General features: G+C 45.5%; 1 protein-coding gene across 2 annotated transcripts; it reads left to right on the top strand.

Annotated features, from left to right (window-relative positions):
- Positions 1-4,030: 4,030 nt before the first annotated feature.
- On the top strand, positions 4,031-20,188 carry LOC123148878 (glutathione synthetase, chloroplastic). Of its 2 annotated transcripts, none has more exons than XM_044568397.1 (13): positions 4,031-4,500; positions 13,104-13,273; positions 13,365-13,440; positions 13,585-13,715; positions 15,341-15,463; positions 15,538-15,618; positions 15,760-15,840; positions 15,928-15,997; positions 16,219-16,340; positions 16,695-16,834; positions 16,911-17,103; positions 17,177-17,304; positions 19,945-20,188. In XM_044568397.1, exons 1-12 carry the CDS (start codon positions 4,189-4,191, stop codon positions 17,298-17,300), a joined length of 1,623 nt encoding a protein of 540 aa, XP_044424332.1. In that variant the 5' UTR covers positions 4,031-4,188; the 3' UTR covers positions 17,301-17,304; positions 19,945-20,188. The 2 variants fall into 2 exon arrangements, with proteins under 2 accessions (XP_044424332.1, XP_044424331.1); XM_044568396.1 differs by lacking the exon at positions 4,031-4,500 and adding an exon at positions 9,472-10,130.
- The last annotated feature ends 405 nt before the right edge of the window (positions 20,189-20,593 follow it).

The following is a 20,593-nucleotide window of genomic DNA, read 5'->3' as shown; positions in this document are numbered from 1 at the left end:
CAACTCCCCATTGCACGGCATTGTCCCCTCTCATCTCTCACATCAATATCGCCTCCACCAGACACGCCTCCTCCTCCTCCTCTCGTTCCATGCCTTCCACATCATCGCCATCGCCGCTCCTTCTCTTCTTCCTTGCCCCCTCCCTCCCCTCCTTCATAGTTGTGTGCCAGATGATCCCCTCGAGGATGGATGCGGGACAGGGAGAATCCGGGAAAGTGGGCGGGAGGCGGGTCGACCTAGGCTCGATTTTGAGCCCTCTCATGGCTGCGTCCATGCTACCTGCGTTCCTTACCTCCCGTGGCACTAATGCTGCTTCTGGGGCTCCGCTAGTACATGACTACGTCTGGCCCACCGCCAGTGGAAGGCCCTGCTTGGCCTCTTCCTGGAGCAAGACTAAATCCTATCTTCCGCGTTGGATCCCCACTAAGTGACTTATCTTCTCCTTGCTTGTTCAATTTCTTTTCTCATTGCTCTTTAGTTGATCAATACGAACAGGGTACCCCATGCCCACTATATACTCATCATCACCGCTCGGATCCGCTCGTCCCCAACTACTCAGTTACTTCCTACCACCACCTGGTACTCCTATTTTCTTGATGCTCAATCGCTGCTTGTTGTCCTCACCTCTGCTGATGTATTTAATTTCAAGCATTATTGTTCATTGGGTGTCTAGAAGACCTTTTAGATTGTAGTAATATGACCTATATATTGGTTTTAGGACATAGCGAGACTAAGTCGTAATATAGTTGCTAGTTTTATCTTTTTGCATCAGTTCTGATTGGTATATCGAATATGGGTTTGCATACACCATTTTATGTAGTAATTGTATCCTTGTGCAATAGTTCTTTTCATCCAATTCCAGTATTTGGTTAGCTTAGTTAATGATATGGGAATTCTGCAGAAATTTTTATATGTCCGATCCATATTCATGAGTTATCCATGTGCGGTATGGTTGGTTGTTTATGCATTCTTTCTCTTTAAATCTTTGTTGGGCGATGATACCATTTGGTAAAGAACATAACTTGAACACCCATGTTTCTTCTGATTTTTTTACACTCCAATCATTTAAAGGATTATGGGAAGATGCAACTGACATATATGATGCTCCATGTCAAACGGTATATTTGTCTCTCTTTTTAACTACATGAGAAACAGTAACATGTGAAACATATTGCTTGATACTCTGTAGCCCAGTGTTACTGTATAGATATAGAGGGAATTGCCCATAAACTAGCATGGTAGTAGCCTGTCGCTTCTATAAACTATCACTAAATTTAGTATGCAGGCCATTTCTTCTTGATAACCTATATCCGATTTGTGAGTTTGACATTTTATCCCTTTCTTTCACATGCATGAAAATGTGAAGACAAAACACTCTCGGTTGCTCGAATCAAAGATCTACGTGCACTCTCCATATTGTCAAACTTTATTCATGGAATAGGAGGCTTAGGCATGGAATATGCATCCATGTTAGAGCCCCCTTGATCAGCGTCGATCCCAGCTAATTCTGGAGTTGCCAGTTCACTGATTGTTTGCTCCCCAAAGCTTGTTGCTCCCATGCTTGCATTTGTTTCCACACTAGGCAAGTTGTTGTGTGCACTGATCGTCCAGGCACCTGCAATGTAGCATAGTAACTAAATATCAGTCAGTTTTTCTTTTTGTGTGGTAAATTCCCAACATGTCTGATAACTTTCATAGTGTTCACCTGGTGCTTTAGTCACACACAATCTAGTATGGTGATATTTTTATTTTACAAAGACCGATATTTGATACACTATGAACTTGGTAGTATAGACACCTGGTGTGTGGTAAGACCCTTACATACACACTGGTAAACAACATAAGTTGATCATTGTAATCTCATAAACATGAAGGCTGGTAATGCTTACTAGCATGAGTGGTAAATTCCTCTCAACATGTCTGCTAACTTTCATAGTGTTCACCTGGTAATTTAGCCACACAATCTAGTATGGTGATTTTTTTCCAACAAGGACCGGTAGTTTCATACATTGTGAACTTGTTAGTTTATACACCTAGTGTGTAGTAAGACCTTTACATAAACGCTAGTAAACCACATAAGTTGATAATTGTAGTTTTATAAACATCAATGCTGGTAATTTCTTACCAAGAACACGCGTAAACAACATACGTTCATCATGGTAGCTTTATAAACATCAAGGCTGGTAGTAATAGCACACATGATTAACTACCTATGTCCGGGATGTTGGGGTTTGCAAAATTGTTGTTTATCGTGCGTGCAACATCTTCCTGTTGATTCATTCTGCCACCTCTCAATACACCTTCTGCATTATCTTCCTGGCTAGAAGCCATTTTGTACCACCTGCTTATGCTTTTTACGTTCACATGTTAGTATCATCATTACATACAATGTTCTTGTTTTCTCTGTATAGAAAAGTTGAAATTTTACGCATGTTCACTACACATGGTTATGTTTCATGCTTTTTCTTACAAGAGGGATCAAAGGGGAGATCATTCCCTCATTCAATTGCATAGGACACTTTTTTTATACAGTTGGGATATATGCAGTGCAGCATGAGCAACTTCAAAAAAAAGACACCACATTTTTTCCTATGTAGCTTTAATACAAAGTAGATGATGATTTTTCTCATGTATAGATTGGTAATTTTTCCTTTTTTCATGTAATTTTTTTTAAATTGCTACCTAGCATACTAGTCTAGAAGTTACCCTATTGTAACGCAATTTTGTCTAGAACTATGTGATTTTGTGATCATTAAAGGTTCCTTTTTTATCTCTAGTTCTTACATGGGTAACATTCCTGATATCTTGGGCTGCTATTCACATCATCACAAAATTGAAACAGGAGGGTGGGGGAGCTGTTGATCTATATAGCTGGTGATAACAGTGTGCACGGACTGGTAAGATTTGTTCAAATGCGGTGGTAAATTTCTGCTAGGCTATTTTTTTTGAGAGTATGAGGATGAACTTGATCTTGCTAGGGTGGTTGATGTTTCCTGGTGAATCTTTTGCCAGATCCCTGGTAATTTCCCCGTCTTGGAGCTGATGATAGCCGTCTATAGAGGATGAAGAGAAGAGGCCACTGGGGGTTGTTCTTGATCCTCCCGATCTGTAGTTACGGTAATGCTTTTGTATCGATCTGAGACATTGGGCAGTGTGAGAGCTTACTTGCGTCGGAGTTAAGAAGTAGAGGGGGGAAGGGTAGTGGTGCGGACGGCGTGGGGAGTGGTGGTATGATTCGGTATGGGGTTGGGGTGCGTGGGGTTTTCTGTTGGGCCATGATCTGTTGTCTGAGTCTCGCGTGTGGTACCGTGCTCGGCCTCTCGCACGGGATCACGCTCAGCCTCGCCAGCAGGTTCGTTCAGTAGATTTCCAATCCGCTACATACTCTAGTTACCAAATATCGCTATCCTGAGGACGGGGCGTCGACTCGTTGGTTGTGATGCTGGAGTTGCAGCCAACTAGTTCAGGTTTGAGCCTTGGCTCTGACTCGCGGCGCTCGCGGAGTTTCTTCTATAAAAAAAATCAACGAATGTTAGTCCTTGGTTTGGTCTCATATATTTTTAAATATCGCCATCCAAAAAAGGGAAGGAAAAAAAAAGAGGAGGCACAACCAGAGAATACGTGGAATTGAGGAGACCCACCTACCGACGAGCCACAGCAAACGCTGAGCCACAGAACCGATCCCACACCACTGCCAGCTGCCTGGGGCCGTCGCGCTGGAGAAGATCTCAACGAGGGCCGGATAGTTTTGGACGGGATATGCGATCAACTGCAACTAGGCCAAAAGGGGTGAGACGCGAGAGAAATCGATTTGGGGCGATCCGCGATCGTCACGCGTGGCAAGTGAGCGCGCGGCACTGACGCTGACTCGCCACCCACCGGCCGTGAGAGCGAGCCATGCATTGCATGCATTCGTATTGCCAGCGAACTTATCCCTACGTTAGGTGCCGTGCACCCGCGTCTCCTTCCCTATCAGAGCACATGTGTTCTATCTTCTTCTATGCCATGGGCCACGGGTTCGCTGGATGCACGTTATGAGCTAGCTACCTCATCTGCCCCTTCTCCCATCTCATCTGCCCACTCTTTCCACTCTGAGCTGCTTCCGCTCACTCTTCACTCCATTGGAGGACCTCCACTCAACCAATCAAGCAGGAAACCCAGGCAGCCACCCCCGATCGACAAACGACCATGGCCGCCGCCAACGCCCTCACCGGCGCTTCCGTGTCCCGCGGAGCCGGTGCGAGCATGAGCGGCTCTGTGACTGACGTGTGCCCGCGCTCCGTGGTGGCAGCGGCACCAACGTCCAGGACGTCGTCCTTGCGTCCCGTGCGGTGCGGCGTTGTCGGGACGGCAGTCCCCGTTGTGGCTACGGCGGAGGGTGGTGACGGAAGGCGGTTCCGGCAGCTGCCGGCCCCGCCGGGCCTGGTGGATGAGCTCGTGGAGGAGGCGCTCGTCTGGTGCTCACAGCATGGCCTCGTCGTCGGTGACAAAAACCACCCGGTGACGTGACCTTACCTTGCTAGCACATTTCCTATACGTGGGAGTTTACCGTCACTATTAATTATTACGAAAATGACAAAAAAATTGACATGGCAAAATCAAATATTTTTCATGGCAATTTATGTTGATGCGAGTATGACAAATTTAGTTGGCGGGCATGGTAATATCCTGGCAGAAAAATGATCATTCACGGTGGATTTACCATGTTCGCAACTAAAATTGTCACCTCGGCAAACATAAATTTTCATGAAAAATATTCGATTTACCAAGCCTCAAAATCTGACATCCACTGGATATTCAGATCCTGTTATTATTACCACGAGTGCAAAAGCACCCACCACTATAGACGCACACCCATCTCTTATCCAACTACCGAACTACGCATATGAATAGCTTCGCGTTGATATATTTGTTGATGTTTGTGGGCAAAACAAGCAACCACTAAAATTCTGCATATTTGAATTTGGAGGAACCATTTATTCGTTTGAATGACCATTTACTATGGAACAGTTCAGTACAGTCTATCGTATATAGGTATCGATGTAAATTGCAAACTATCAGGGTACACCTTGCCCCACCTTAGTTCAACGAAATGAATTAAATTCTTAGAGGTGATGTAAATTCTGAAGCTTCAGTTCATTTAGTTGAAGCAAGCATGGTTGGAGGAAACCCTAAAGCATTCAAATTGGCATGCCTGTACACAGAAGTTGAATAGATGGGCTTTGCCCTTTTTTTTGAACAAACTAGGCCGACAACCCTGTGGAAAGCTAGTAGAGAACAAGAGATTCAGCTTCTAAGTAAGACTCTAGCGAGTTGAAACTATGACATGTAAATGATGTCTTCTTTTTCCGAAACATAAGGTAAACAAATTACTGAACACGTTGCCATAGTTTAATTTAGGGATAAGCATATTTTTCGTTCTCGAACTCTTCTGAAAATTTAGAAATCGTCCCTCAACTCTAAAACCACTAAAACTCAGTCCCTTAGGGCATCTTTAGCCGTTGGTCCCCCATGAGGGGCAAAAAATCGCCCCCTGGGGGCGCACCGGCGCTAAACCGCGCACTGGGGGCATGATGCCCCCCAGTCGCGGCCCCCCACTGATTTTTAAAATGTTCAAATTCGGCGCAAACACAACGCAAACACGGGCGAGTTCGTTCAAATTTAAACATATTTTACAAAAAAAGAAAAAAACTACCGCGGGCTACCCCCGCCGTCTCCCTCGCCGCCCGCCTCGCCGCCCGCCCACGCGGTTCTACATGCCGAGGAGGCTGTAGAACCGCGTGTAGTCATCGCTATCGTCGTCGTCGTCGTCGTCGCCCCCGCCTACGCCTCCGCCGTCCCTGCTGCATCCCTCCCCCGGTTGGCGCGGCGGGTTGGACGGTCCGGGGGCGTCGTCGTCGTCGCTATCGAGGACGATGACACCGTCCCCGTCCTCGCGCCCACGTTTGCGGACGGCGATCTCCTCCAGGGCCCGGCGCTGCCGGACCATCTCCTCGCGCACGTAGTCGTCGCGCGACCACCGCATGGCGTCCTCATCGGAGAAGCCGCGCCGGGCTATCTCCTCGTACTCCGGGGGGAGGCTGGACTCCACCTTGGGCTCGACGAGGGCGCCGGAGCTGCGGGTACGCGCCCTGACAGGCGTGTCCTGAGGCTCCGGCTTGACGGGGCGGAGGTGGAGGCAGGGAGAGCCGCCGGAGCTGCGGGTACACGCGCTGACAGGCGTGTCCTGGGGCTCCGGCTTGACGGGGCGGAGGTGGAGGCAGGGAGAGCCACCGGACGAGGAAGAGGACGCCCCGGTCTCCATGCGCCTCGGCATCCAGGAGCTTCCCCGACGGCGTGAGAAGGACGGGGGAGCGGGATACTCGAGGCGCGGCGTGTTGCCGCCCTCGATGTACTTGAGGACGGTCTCCAACGTGCGACCGGGCACGCCCCACCACCGGAGCCGGTCATCGGAGTTGAGCCTGCCGGAGGGCACGACGCCCTTGGTGGCCTCGAGCTGCTCGGCGTGACAGCGGCGGAAGTAGGGCTCCCAGAGCGGGCTGTCGGGGACGTACCGTGGCCCCTTCCTCGCCGCCCGCGGCAGGGACGCGCGGATGCGTGCGATCTCCGCACGCCGCATCACCCCAGTGGGTGGTGGTGGCACCGGCACGCCGCCGGCGCTGATCCTCCAAGCCCCGGGCACCCGCATGTCCGGCGGGACCGAGTACTCGGCCTCGAAAAGGAGGCGAGCCTCGTCCTCGTGCAGATGACGGCGCCCGAATCCGTTCGCCGCCGCGCCGTCGCCTGGGAAACGATCGGCCATGCTTTCTCAACTAGTGACGGCGAGAGGAGGAAAGGGGGGAGAAATGAGCGCGTCATCGGTGGATGATCGGGGTGAGTCTCTCCGGCGCGCTTGCAGCCGGCTTTTATAGGCGGAGGCGCCGCGTGGTAGGCTTGGCCGGCGCGTTACGCGTGGCGTGATTGCGTGGCGGCCGAGGGACGCGCCGCCCAGCCTTCACTGCGCCGCCCGTGAGGCATCAATGGAGGCTGACCGGCGTGGCAGCGCGCGGCAGATTTGGCATTGATTGAAACGAGGCGATGAGGACGACAAAGGGGCGAGAAGAGGGTAGAGTCGCTGACGCGGCGGGCCCGCGGCTCTTCACGCCAAAAACGATTCGCCCGGCGCCCCCGAGCGACCCCCAGCACGTCGGGTTCGGGTTGGGTCCACCGGCGCCAATTTCGGCCCGAGCCGGCGAAAACTGAGCTCTTCTGGGCGCGACTGAGCCGATTTTTAGGCGCCGGCGGACGAAAAGACGCCTAGGGGCCTTCTTGGGGCACGGCTGGAGATGCCCTTAACTATTCAAACCGGATATTTTCCGTCCCTCAAAATGTTTAAAGTGGTTTTCGTATGAAGTGACCCTGTTTTGACTAAAATGGGCCAACGTGGCCTGGTTTTGGCCGTCGCTTCAATTAGTATTTTTTTCAGTTACCTGGTTTACGTCCAGTTGAGACAAACATGTGAAAAAATGCCAAAAACTGAACAAACTGCTATGACCTAACTGGACAAACAAGGGAAATGCTCTAAGCAAACCCAAAATTTCATATCACATAGGTCAAATTACATAGCAGCAGTTTTAAAACACATCAGTACAACAAACATCATCACATTCCTTAGCGCGTAAATCCCTGCCGAGGGATTAACTGTCGGACATGCAGTACAACGTACAACAAACATCATCTGCTGGCCAGCCGAGGGATTAACTGTTGGACCCCCCACCTGAATCGCCGCCCCGCCTGAATCGCCATTGCCACCGCCGTGCCAAGGTAGCAGCTATCGTGCTTACCTGGCCCTGCCAGGCCACGCCATCACCACCGCCGTAGCCACACCTCACTGCCCCCCGCCGCAGCCCATGGCCAATCCCCATCGCTGCCGCCGTGCTTGGCCAGCAACCTCGGCGGCTCAATTACCACCAGGCCACGCGGCTTGTTTTAGTCAAAACAGGGTACCAAAACCATCTCAAACGTTTTGAGGGACGAAACATAGCAGGTTTAAATAGGTAAGGGACTGAATTTTAGTGGTTTTGAAGTTGAGGGACGACTTCTAAACTTTCGGAAGAGTTCGAGGACGAAAAATATACTTATCTCTTTAATTTAAGATTGTTTTCACCATCACAGTAATGTAAAGAACACAATATAGAATTTGAGCCCTTGTGGGATACAATCACACCCCTTCTAGTCATTCAACCACTGATTGATTCTCGAGCGTCGCTCTTAGTGACCTGCATGAAAACAACTTGTCCAGTATCGAGGGCCCAACATGGTATGATGCGTCGCTGGATGGATTGTACGTCTGCGTCACTTTTAGATAGACGGTTCCTCCACACATATCCTGGGGCATAAAAAAAGGCGCCCGAGGTGCATGAGGGGTGCTCGTGTCCTAGTCACAGCTTTGCCAACTTGTTAGTTTGTGTGACAGCGAAGTAGCACAATGACCGGCTGGTGACAGGGCCAGAGCAGCAGAGCAAGAAAGGGAAACCTATCGATGCCATTGTGTGACTAATATAAAAAATGCCACAATTAAAAATAGGAAAATTTCTCAATCACATCTTTTACTTCAGAGGACAAGGTAGATGGCAGAGTGGCCAAACAAGGTAGAAGCCTCAATATGATCTGAAGACGGACATGTGGAAGATGGCGGCGACGACACACGAGTGCGTCTGACCGGATTGTGCCCTAGACCCGGTATGTGGCTAGGCTGGGGCTTCCGAATGAGTTTCGGCTTCCGGCTTTTGATGTTAGGCTTAGGTGACTGGTTTGGATAGTGGCCCAGTTAGCACCCCCTAATCATTTTTGATAGGAGTAGCGGCATATGTTGCCAAGATGGTGGATTCAGACACATTGTTGTAACACTTTGTACGGTCCTCGAGAATAATCAATAAAGTGGCCGTATGCATCTCCCAGATGCAGAGGCCGGGGGTCATCCTCCTTTTTAAAAAAAAACATCTTTTACTTCAGAAGCATGTGGGTGATAGGTTGACGGAGACAATTTTTTAGATAGGCGACGGATTGTAGAATGGTTTGTTCTGGAAAAGAGTGTAAAATGTGTATGCCATGCATGCAGGACCGTCCCATGGGGGTACACCTACCTGTTTGTCATTTTGGCTTCGTTTTGTCTAGTAAAAATACCACAGATTGATTAGCCAGAACAAGTGCGAATCAAACCCACCCCACCACTGACATCCCCAGCCGCGTACATTTTGTGAACATTTGTCGTCCGCAAATTGTGCATGATCAATCGTGTGCACAGCACATTCGTTCCAGTCCTTCCAAATGCGCGGAGCACACTCCTTCATGTCAGGCTCTCAGCCTTCGTAATCATTGCCCTGTTCGCTACCATCAGGCCTTGAGAATAATCGGGTTGGTGGTCGATGTTGGCGCAATAATCTGAAATTCTGCACCACAACAACGGAAGGCAGGGAGACACGCATTAGTTTGGATCGACAAAATACTTATCAGCAAGTCACCTCATTTGGAAGGGATGATGTGGACTGAATCGGTGTGTGGCAATCCGCGTGAGACATTGTCAACTATCATCACGCGTGGCTAATGAGCACTGACGTTGATTCCCTGCTTATCCCTACGTTACGTACACCGACGCCCTGTTTTCTATCAGAAGTTCAGAACACATGCCTTCCATGTGTACCTCATATATGTGCCCCTTCTCCCATCTCATCTGCCCCCACTTTCTTCTATATATGACCTGCTTCCGCTTGCTCCTCACTCCAGTGGAAGTGTGGAAGCCCACCAATCAAGCAAGAAACCCCGACGACCACCGGCGATCGACCATGGCGGCCGCCAACGCATTTACCAGCGCTTCCATGCCCTGCGCTGCGAGCCTGAGCGGCTCTGCCAATGTCATCGCCGTGTGCCCACGCTCCCTGGCTGCCGCGAGGACGTCGCCCTCGTCGTGCTTGCGTCCTGCGCGGTGCGCCGCCGTCCGGACAGCAGCGCCCGTGGCGGCAACGTCGGAGGGTGACGAGAGGCGGTTCGAGCAGCTGGCGGTGCCGCCGGAGCTGGTGGATGAGCTGGTGGAGGAGGCGCTCGTCTGGTGCTCGCAGCACGGCCTCGTCGTCGGCGACAAGAACCACCCGGTGACGTGACCTTCCTAGCCCATTTCTTTCGTTGGAGTTTGCCCTTTGCTACGAGTGCAGACTGCAGAGCACAAGCTGCACAGTTATTAACGCAGTAATCTGCTGTGCTACCATTGATACATCTGTGGCTGTTTGCGGGAGCATACAATGATTGTGAAACGAGCAATCGTTTTATTTTGCATACTTGACCGGCTGGCTTAGTTTTGATAGAAGCTCGAGAAACCATTTATGCGCTTCATAGAAGTTTGGAACAATTTTTTTTTTCAAACAGAGGCATAAGATTTGCCTCGTCCATTAAGTAACTACTCCCTCCGTCCCATAATATAAGAGCGTTTTTGACACTTACACTAGTGTAAAAAATGCTCTTATATTATGGAACGGAGGGAGTAGTTTAGAGGTGAAGTTTTTTTTCTTTTAACATTAGTACAGATGCAAGCGCTCATATACATACGCATACACTCATCTCTATCAATGCACACACGCACATCCTACTTCTATGAGCACCTCGTCCATTAAGTAATTTGTTTAGAGGTGAAGTTTGAAATGATTAAGTAGTACTACACTGGAGAGTACTTATAATTTGTTGCATCGATGGGCTTCGTTTTTTCATTTTTTGAAGAAACTAAGCTGACACACCTCTGGGGAGAAAGTGAAGAACATCTAATGATTCTCCCTGCAAAAAAGGAAGAAAGAGAACTAGAGATTCAGGTTCTAATTAACTCCAACAAGCTGAAATTATGCCAGGTAAAGAAATTGTTGGTAGACCCGCACGAAAACAACTTGCCCAATATAGGAGTATTGCCATCCGCGTCAATTTTTTAGATAGACGATTTGTGATCCATATGTATCTCTCAGCACAATTAAAAAAAGGCGCACGAGGCGCACGAGGAGCACCAACTTGTTGGTGTAACAACTAACAACGACATAACGACAGTGACTGCTGGTGATGGCAACAAAAGGGGAATATTTGGCCGTGCATTTTGGGACTAAACTAATGCCACACACTAAAAATAGGCAAAGAGAGGATTGATTTATGTTGGTTCTCAATCAACCTATACTACTGTAGAAGTATATGGGTGATAGAGAGTAGACGTAGGGACCATTCTCGTCCGGCCATGCAAATTAATCGTACGTCAAGGTAGCTTGATGAATTGGCTTTTTTTTCCAAAAAGAAGGAAGACCTTCGACCTCTGCATCACATGATGCACACATCTATTTTACTAAACAAAATAACAGGTTCAAAGCAAGGTCTCAAACAATCCGACGAAACGAAAAAGTTAAGATGACTAGACACATATCCTATTGTTGGACCGTCATTCAAACCGGTTGTAACTTGTAAGTATCCCCTGTGACCGTCTCCCAGCGGTTGCACCCAATATCCATAAGCTCCTTGTAGTCTGCATGGCTGAGTAACGACCACACATGAATCCAAGCAGACGCCTTGAAGATAACCTGCACAAAATTTGTGATAGTTTGTATGTTAAAGACGACATCATTTCGACAATTTCATATGGCCCAAAGTAATGCACACACTCCTGCTCGAATATGTGCCGCTGTCTTAGGACCTACCTCATTTAACCATGTCCCAAATAAATTCGATAAAGTGCTGGGAGGAGAAACATTAAAGGACGCATGAATGGTGCAGCACAATAGCTTGATGAACTGGCCTAGCTAGTGTTGTTCATCTTTGCGTGCAAAATGTTTTTGCTCTTGGAAAGAGTGTAAAATGTTCATGCCATGGACGGTCTCATGGGGATTGCCTTCGTTTTACTGTAACAGGTCAATCATTACAGATTTGCTATGTGCTTGGTGACTCCATCGGTTGTTCAGAGGATGAGGCCCCGGGAGGTTATAGCTTTGTCAAGTGTTCGGCACCTGACTCGGTGACTCGTTGTCTCCATCGGTTATTGAGTGTCAGCTAGTTCCTTTTCCGATCGAGACTGGTTTTTGTAAACTTGGGTGCATTGCACCCTTGATTGACAGTAATATATATAAAAAGAAACAAAAACAATCAGTCAGAAATTTTGTGGCTTCAAAGATGCACAAATGTTTACGTGCTTGGAGAATCTGATGGCAAAATGACATCCGGGGAGCTCTAGAAACGAAAATAGTGCTCAAAGCTTTGAGCACTTTTGAGTGTTGATTTTGTTTTTCTTGTGTGAAGCTTCTTGGATGTCATTTCTCCATGAATTTTTGCAAGAACCTAAAGTATTTGAGCATCTCAGATGCAACAAATTTCAGATTTTTTTTTCATTTTTACTGTTCATCAAGGGTGCAATGCACCCAGGTTTATAGCCAGAACTATTCCTTTCCGACCAGATACCTCTGGATTCTTCTGCCGATCAGGAAGCCCTCGAGTGAGGCACTCCAATCCTTGATCGACAAGATCATGAATCACCTTCCCACTTGCAGAGCATCCATGATGGTAGATGATGTCAAAGGCAGGACGCAACACTTTGGTCAACTAGGTCATGTATGCTCATTATGTTTGTATCCCCTTGATGCTTCATTTTAAGCTAATAAAAATTTACTCTTTGTCAAAAATCTGCGCCAATTAGTGTTCCTAGTCATAAATAAGAAGACCCATAAGCAGATTGACAAAAACTTGAGAGGTTTTCTTTGGATGGGCATGTGAAAGATTGACAAAAACCTGGTGCATTTGAAAGCATCGCAACACGATCATCTTTGACATCGCTCAACTCATCTTAGCTCACCTACTTCACATGTTCAAGACAAAAGTGAGGCAATTAATGGGCGGCGGTGGGTACAAAGGAGTGCCGTGGCGTTGCTTCCCATGATGATAGTCTCCAACGATTAGAGGCATCATGTTGTAATCTTTGGGTGTTGCCATTCGCCATTCTTCATGCTTGTACAAACTCATCTTTCTATCAATGCATTGAGACACAAGGTTTTTGAGTTTTTCACGAATTATTTTTTAGAATTTTGACGTAATTTGTCACGGGGTGCATGCAGAGATCAAGAAAGGCACCCGGTGTTGGTCTGCTCCATGCTCCGTTTGCTCTCTTGCCAATGTCATTCCCAAAGGTTTACTGGGAGCAGGCGCTTGAGTTGGCTCCACTTTTCAATGAGCTCGTTCACCGTGTCAGCCTCGATGGAGACTTCTTGCAGCAGACTTTGGCGAGGTTATTTTCTCAGAGAATCAAACATCAGAATTTAAAAGTGTATATGCTCTTGGATTCAAATAATTTGTGAAAATCAATATTTCTCATCCAGGACAAAAGAAGTGGATCCATTCACTAGGAGGCTTCTAGATATTCACTCGAAGATGATGGAACTGAACAAGAAAGAGGTAAGTGTGTTGCTTACACGTGAAATGTATAAGGTTACTACTAAGTGCTAACTCTATCCAACTAAATGTTATTCTTAGGTTAACTCCAGCAATGAGATTTTTATCAAAAACTCACAATGATGTGGTTTTGGATACATATTTCAGGACATTCAGTTGGGTCTAACCAGGTCAGACTACATGGTAGATGGGGCAACGGACAAGCTTCTTCAAGTGGAGCTCAACACGATCTCCACATCCTCCAATGGTCTTGCTTGTGGTGTATCTGAGCTCCACAGGTCAGATTCCATATACTCCCTCGTTCCTAAATATAAGTCTTTTTAGAGATACCAATATAAACTACATACGAAACAAAATGAGTGAATTTATACTCTAAAATATGTCTATATACATCCGTATGCAATCCGTATTGAAATCTCTAAAAAGACTTATATTTAGAAACGGAGGGAGTATATCGGAGTTTATTTATTGTCTCTGCGCAAATTCTCACATATGTTGTGGAAGTATATTTGGATATTTCTATTGAACCATTTGATTTTTTGGAAATGGAGGAGGACCCCCGGCCTCTGCATCTGGACGATGCATGCAGCCACCTTATTAATTATTCACACAAGACCTTACAAAGTCATACAACAGTAAGACTGAAGCAACCGTCTAGGCAACAAAAGTGTCGCTACTCCTATCCAAGAGATTAAGGGATGCTGATAGTCTGGCCTAGTACCAAACAGACCTTGCAGCCAAACCTAACATCTAAGACCTGAGGTCCCATCCAGGACGCCTGCCGGGTATGGGTCACCTACTAGTCCGGCGCACTCCTCAACCAGGACGCCTGCCGGGTCTGAGGCCGCCGCAGCCACCTGCCACCAATCCATCTTCAGAGTTGTACTGCTGCATCTACATTGCTCGGTCTAGCTGCCGTCGACGCCACCACGACGCCAAACCGCGTCACCCTCCTGCGCGAGTCCATCTCCGCGCATCAGACGCAGAGTCACCACAGCGCCATGCCGCCGAGACCCGCCGCCATCAATGAGTGAGATGTCGCACCGCTCCACCAAAGAGTCCGTCCTCTGATCCTGCATCCAGCTGCTGCTCAAAAAATGATGCCCCCATGAGGGAAAACGACACCCCAAAAGCACCGCCATTGTCCGATCCGGAAACTCTGGATCAAGGTTTTCACCCAGAGCAGCGCAGGCAAGTCGACAGAAGCTGCAGAGGCGATGTCTTCAACAAGATAACGACGCAAAAACGCCGCCATCGCCCGCCATGACCCGAGTCATAGCACGGTTTTCACTGGCAGCCCCGTCTCCACACTGTACGCCGGGACTGGATGCGAGAATCCACAACCATCTAGCCGACCACCTCCGGCGAAGAAGATGGCCACCACCTCCACGCCAAGGGCCGGAGCCCCTGACGTCCCTGTGTCGCGTGCCTAGTCCAGAGGCCGCTTGCTGCGCCGGAACAAAGGATGCGCACGACGGCTCGAGGAACCACCATCCAGATACGAATGGGATCCAGATCGGACACCCTAACCGCCGACGTGATCTCTTTGTCGCCGCCACCAGCACGACAACCCTGGTCGCCACCGGCCTGCGCCATCGCCCTTGGATCGGCCGGAGTGGGTCGCCGCCACCCAGATCCGATCGCCAGCCGAGGAAGATTGCCGCCGCCGCCGTTGCGGCCTGCGGGCTTAGCCTGCGATGCCCTCGGTGGCGGCGGCGGGAGGAGAGGGAGGCTCGGCGCGGAGGAGAGGGGGGCAGGCGGGGAGGCCCCGGTGCGGCGCGGCGCCACCGCACGGGGGGGGGGGGGGGGGGGGGAGGTCACCCCGTGAATACCTCTTGCCTTTTTAAAATGGGGAGCTGATTGAACCATTTGATGACAATACCAATCTGAATGCAACGTGCAGAAATCTGATCAGACACCATGAGAGGGAACTTGGTTTGGATCCAGCTAGTGTTGTTGGAAACACTGCGATAACCCAGCACGCCGAAGCATTAGCCACTGCATGGGCCGAGTACAACAACCAAAGGTTACGTGTTTAATTTGATGCAGACATGTACCTTCTTAAGACTTCTATACTAACTAAAAGTTTTCCTCATTCAGCGCAGTAGTTCTGGTCGTTGTTCAAGCAGAAGAAAGGTACATGTATGACCAGTACTGGATCACGGTCGCGCTGAGAGAAATATATCCTTCAGTCTATGCTAATGCCATCTTGTAGCTTTATACTAAATGCCACTAATACAAAATGCAAAGGAATCTCGTTCGATTTCAAAAAAGGTCACAACATGCATATGTATAATTTTTTTCCTTAACTTCTGTTTTCACGTATGGGGTCACGACTATTCGCAAGACAATGGCAGAAATAGAAGCGGAGGGGGATCTTCGTCCTGATGGGACGCTCGTGATGTAAGGTTTCTCTCTACAAGAATGTTACTTGCGATGTCGCCATGCATGATTTGAGCAACATATAACTCTGTTTGTTTTGTCATTCAGAAATGGACGCCCAGTTGCAGTAGTTTACTTCAGGGCAGGCTACTCACCGGCTGATTACCCATCAGAAGCTGTATGTCTATCTTTCGTTTTACTATGATTAAACTTGATATACGGTTAATCTTTTGATGTGTTGAATGGTTCATTCTTTTGATGGGATATAAACTTTGAACATAGATGTGCAAGCACAAACATAAAACTTCAGCATTGATTTTGTCTAGTACTGTTTACCGTAGTTCAACAGAATTACTGAAGTAGCTGCTATTCAAACAACCGCTGCATTTTTTCTTGAAGGAATGGAGAGCAAGACTCTTGATCGAGCGTTCTTCTTCTATTAAGTGCCCATCAATAGCACACCATCTTGTCGGTACAAAGAAGATTCAGCAAGAACTGGCAAAGGAAAAAGTGCTTGAAAGGTAATCCCATTTCATTATTGTTGCATAGTGACACATGACTCGCTAAAACTTAATACCAAACCACATAATAAAAATGTAACTATCAGGTTTACTGTAATAATAATATATTGTTAAAAATGTAATTATATGAAGAAAAAAACTAATATAATGATATGATTTCTTTGTAAATAGTCTATATAGCATTCAGTCCATTCATGGTCAAACTTCAGAAGTTCAGATAGTTTGACTACACAGATAATTGGAAGTCAAGTAAAAAAGAACATAAAACAAAATATCTAATGGTACTTGCTATTTATTTTTATCAATGGTTCCTTCTACACATGATTGCTATTCTGACCCTGCATTTCATACTAGGTTTCTTGACAACAAATCCGACATCGAAAATGTACGAAAATGCTTCGCAGGATTGTGGAGTTTGGAGACTGACAATATAGTCAATTCCGCTATTGAATCACCGGAGTTGTTTGTTCTCAAACCACAAAGGGAGGGTGGAGGTATTACCTCAATCTCACTGCGCAGCCAAAATGTTGGACACTAATGATCGATGAGTAAACCTGATATTCCATTCAGGGAACAACATTTACGGTGATAATCTGCGTGAAACGTTGATTCGCCTTCGGAAGGATGGAAGCAATGAAATTGCAGCATACATCTTAATGCAAAGGATATTCCCACCAACATCCCCCAGCTATCTTGTCCGCGAGGGAACTTTTGTTAGGGATAATGTGGTTTCTGAGTTTGGAATATTTGGAGCCTACCTGAGGTAATACATTATCAGCCATTGTAATATTTGACATATTTAACACTTCATAAAATTGTTTATTTCATGGATATAGGAACAAAGACAAGGTCATTATAAATGATCAGTGCGGTTATTTGTTGAGGACGAAAGCAGCTTCACTAAATGAAGGTGGGGTGGTCGCTGGATATGCGTTTTTGAATAGCATATTTCTGACATGACAAGGTAAATACATTACATACTTATGTTTCATTTATCATATATGAAAACATGTCGAATATAGGTAGTTTGAACAGGACCAGAGGAATTTAAAAAAGGTAGAGCCTACTCATGTGAGCTATCAGAAAGGCGAAGTGGGGTCCTGTTTCATTATATTGGTTCCACATCTGTAAGCTCCTGAATAAGGGGTGGGATGGTATAGAGGACATGTTTAAGAAAAATATTCCAGTCAACTTCGACAGCGAAAGGGATGTCGATGTTCATGTTGTCATTCTCCAAGGTACATAAGGAAGGTCGCAAAAGACTGGAATATTACAAAACCAGATTCTTCTGTTAATCTGACAATCATAAGCTGGCGCAAATAACGTACAGCTAACTATTTAAAACAGTACTTTCCGACCTAAGACACAGGTGGTCTCAGGGTGGAGATTCGGAGATAAAATAAATAAATGTTTGCTCACCAAATGTTCAAACTATTAAATGATGGGTATGGACATATATATAGTAAGAGCTGTTGCGAATTAAATCACTAATTCCAAAACGCTGTTACAAGTGATAGTGAAACCTACAAATTCTCCATTCTGGAAAGGTCTCGTGTGAGTTAAAGTGGAATTCTTTCAAAGGGTTCCTTCCAAGTTGGTAATGGTAACAATGATAGGTTTGGCGAGGATTTTTGGCTCAGAGATACGCCTCTTAGTATATGTACGCTGATTTGACAAATGACAATATTTTATTGGGAAAAAAGGAAGGTAAAAGTCCCCCTTAAGATCAGGATTTTGGATTGGTATATACTAGCACATATGCCCGTGCGTTGCAACGGGAGATAAATATTATGTATTTAAAGTCAGTGCAATTATATGTGCAAGCAAAATCTTATGTGCACACGAAAAAAAAGAACGTTTAGCTTCTCGGTTTTGCCGCGTGTGAAAGAATCAATCCGCTATTTTTCCATTCATTAATCGAGAGCATTTAGGAGTTTTGTTACGTCACCGTACGTCACATAAGGCACATGAGTTATTCAATCTACTTTTCCTTTCAATCCTTTCGATCGAGGGGATTTTAAGGTATGAATTTTCTAAATATTCTAGGAGACATGAACAATTTTTTAAATACGGAACAGTTTTTTTTAGTTATGTACACTTTAAAAAAACACGAACAAAATAAGAAAAGGAACATCTTTTAAAATTCAAAATCATTTTATGAAAATACCAAATTCTTTATTAAAAACATTAACATTATTTGACTTTGTGAACATTTTTTTAAAACGGGAACATGCGTTGAAAATTCATAAGATTTTTAGAAAATGTGTATCTTTATACAAAGCATTATTTTTAATTGTGCAAATTTCACTAAAAAAGAATATTTTTCGAATTTGGAGCATTTTTTAAATGCCATTTTCATTTAACACATCTCGAATAATTTTTAAAAACAATAATTGTTTTTTTCTAAACGGGAATTGTTTTTGCATGTTCCGAACATTTTTCAAAATAGCAACAAAATTTCGGAATTCTTAACATTTTCAAAAAATTGTTTTTCTTAAGTCTGAATTTTGTTGAGAGTTTTTAATTTAAGAAATAAATACTAAAAGAAAAATAAACGTGGAAGGGAAGAAAGAGATAGGGAAAGGAGAATAAAATAGAAGTAAAACATTATTTAAATTTTTGGTTTTTTTTAAATTGGAACATGTGTTTCATAAGATTTTTAGAAAATGTGTACCTTTTCTAAACGAAGATCATTTTTAGTTGTGACAATTTAAATAAATCAATAATATTTTCTTAATTTGATGCATTTTTTGAAATGCCAGTTTCTTTTTAGACATCTCGAAAATTTTTGAAAAGTATGTTTTTTTGCAAAAATCTGAAACTTTTTGCAAGTTCTGAATATTTTTTAAAATAGCAAGAGAATTTTGGAATTCTGAACATTTTCAAAAAATTGTTTTTTAATTCTGAACGTATTTTGAGAATTTTTAAATTACGAAATAAATGATAAAATAAAAATAAAATTGGAAGGGAAAAACAAGATAGAAAATAAAAATAATAAAAGTAAAACACAGAAAGAAAGAAAAATGGGCTAGCCCAATATTCGTTGTCCTGTGCAGAACTCGACTATTTATCGCCGAGTGCGGGAAATAGTATTTTATCAGCTGCATGGCCAGACAAATAAGTGGGCTGGCTTCGCTGGGCCAGAGTGCGCGGCCCATGTATGGAAATTCTTTTTTAGCAAACAAAGGCATAAAAAATTAGTACCACCTCGGATAGCAAAAAAAGTTCTTTTCGGCAGTGAACGGATGAAAAAATTGGCGAAACGCACCTTGCTTTATTAGTAGGTATAGATTTGTACAATCATGTTTTTTGCGGGGCAATCATGTTGGCTAAGGATAACTTAGCAAAATATATCTGGAATTGTAGTAAAAAGTGATGTTTTCGTGACGAGGATGAAACAATCGAGCACTTCTTCCTATTGTGCCCATTCATGCGCTTGTTATCGTAGACGGTCCATGTCTTGTTTAATATTCCAGCGCCTACTAGTATCTCTAATATGTTAGGGAATTAGTTGTGTGGGGTGGATGAGAAACTTAAGGCTGAAATCCAAGTGATATTATTAGCCTTATGTTTAACAATGACAAAGTTTCCATTTCTTTTGCAGGCCGGTTATCCACGGGCTACGCACCGGATCCATATGTAGTCCTTACATCAGCATGTGGAGGCTCGGGGCTTCTAGACTTTGGATGCCAGCAATTTGAGATGGCCGTACGGGCTATATGGTAGCATAGAACTAGGTTTAGTAATGCATGAGAGTCTTATGTACAAATGTATTGTTCTTGGTTGTGTCCTTTTTATCTATTTATGTAATGCCCTAAAATTGTATAATAAATGGCTATGCGCATCAATCGATGTTGATGCCCGGTGTAACACACCTCCTTTTCTAAAAATAACCAAAAGGCAAATAATCGGGCATAATCTTTAGGAGGGGGAAATATTGACATGTATGGACCAAATAGTAAGTGAACAACTCTGCTTTGGATATTGGGAAGACGATGTGAGAGGGCATCACCACATTGGTTTGTCTCTCTACTTTTATTGATCTAGGGGTGTGTGGATGGGAATGACTAAAGATGTGGGTAATTGTGAGTGTCGCCAACGAAGACGTGGAGGAAGCTCGACCTTCCTCGTCAGCTGCCATCTCTGGCCTTTTAGTGGTAACACTAGGTGGATTCATTGCCCACTTAGAGGTGCCGAGCAGATGCTTTAAGCCTAAACATGGCAAGGTCTTCATGCCAGGATAGCTCGATGGT

This window comes from Triticum aestivum, chromosome 7A, assembly GCF_018294505.1.
Source record: "Triticum aestivum cultivar Chinese Spring chromosome 7A, IWGSC CS RefSeq v2.1, whole genome shotgun sequence".
NCBI classification, from domain to species: Eukaryota; Viridiplantae; Streptophyta; class Magnoliopsida; order Poales; family Poaceae; genus Triticum; species Triticum aestivum.
This window is presented reverse-complemented; position numbering and strand designations above follow the sequence as displayed.

What these genes read in the sequence shown, in the direction of transcription:
- LOC123148878 (XM_044568396.1), top strand. Translation starts at nt 9,666, where the DNA reads ATGCCTTCCATGTGTACCTCATATATGTGCCCCTTCTCCCATCTCATC. An exon ending in TCGGCGACAAGAACCACCCG is followed by an intron (nt 10,131 to 13,103) that starts GTGACGTGACCT and finishes GGGTGCATGCAG; the next exon opens with AGATCAAGAAAGGCACCCGG. An exon ending in TGGAACTGAACAAGAAAGAG is followed by an intron (nt 13,441 to 13,584) that starts GTAAGTGTGTTG and finishes TACATATTTCAG; the next exon opens with GACATTCAGTTGGGTCTAAC.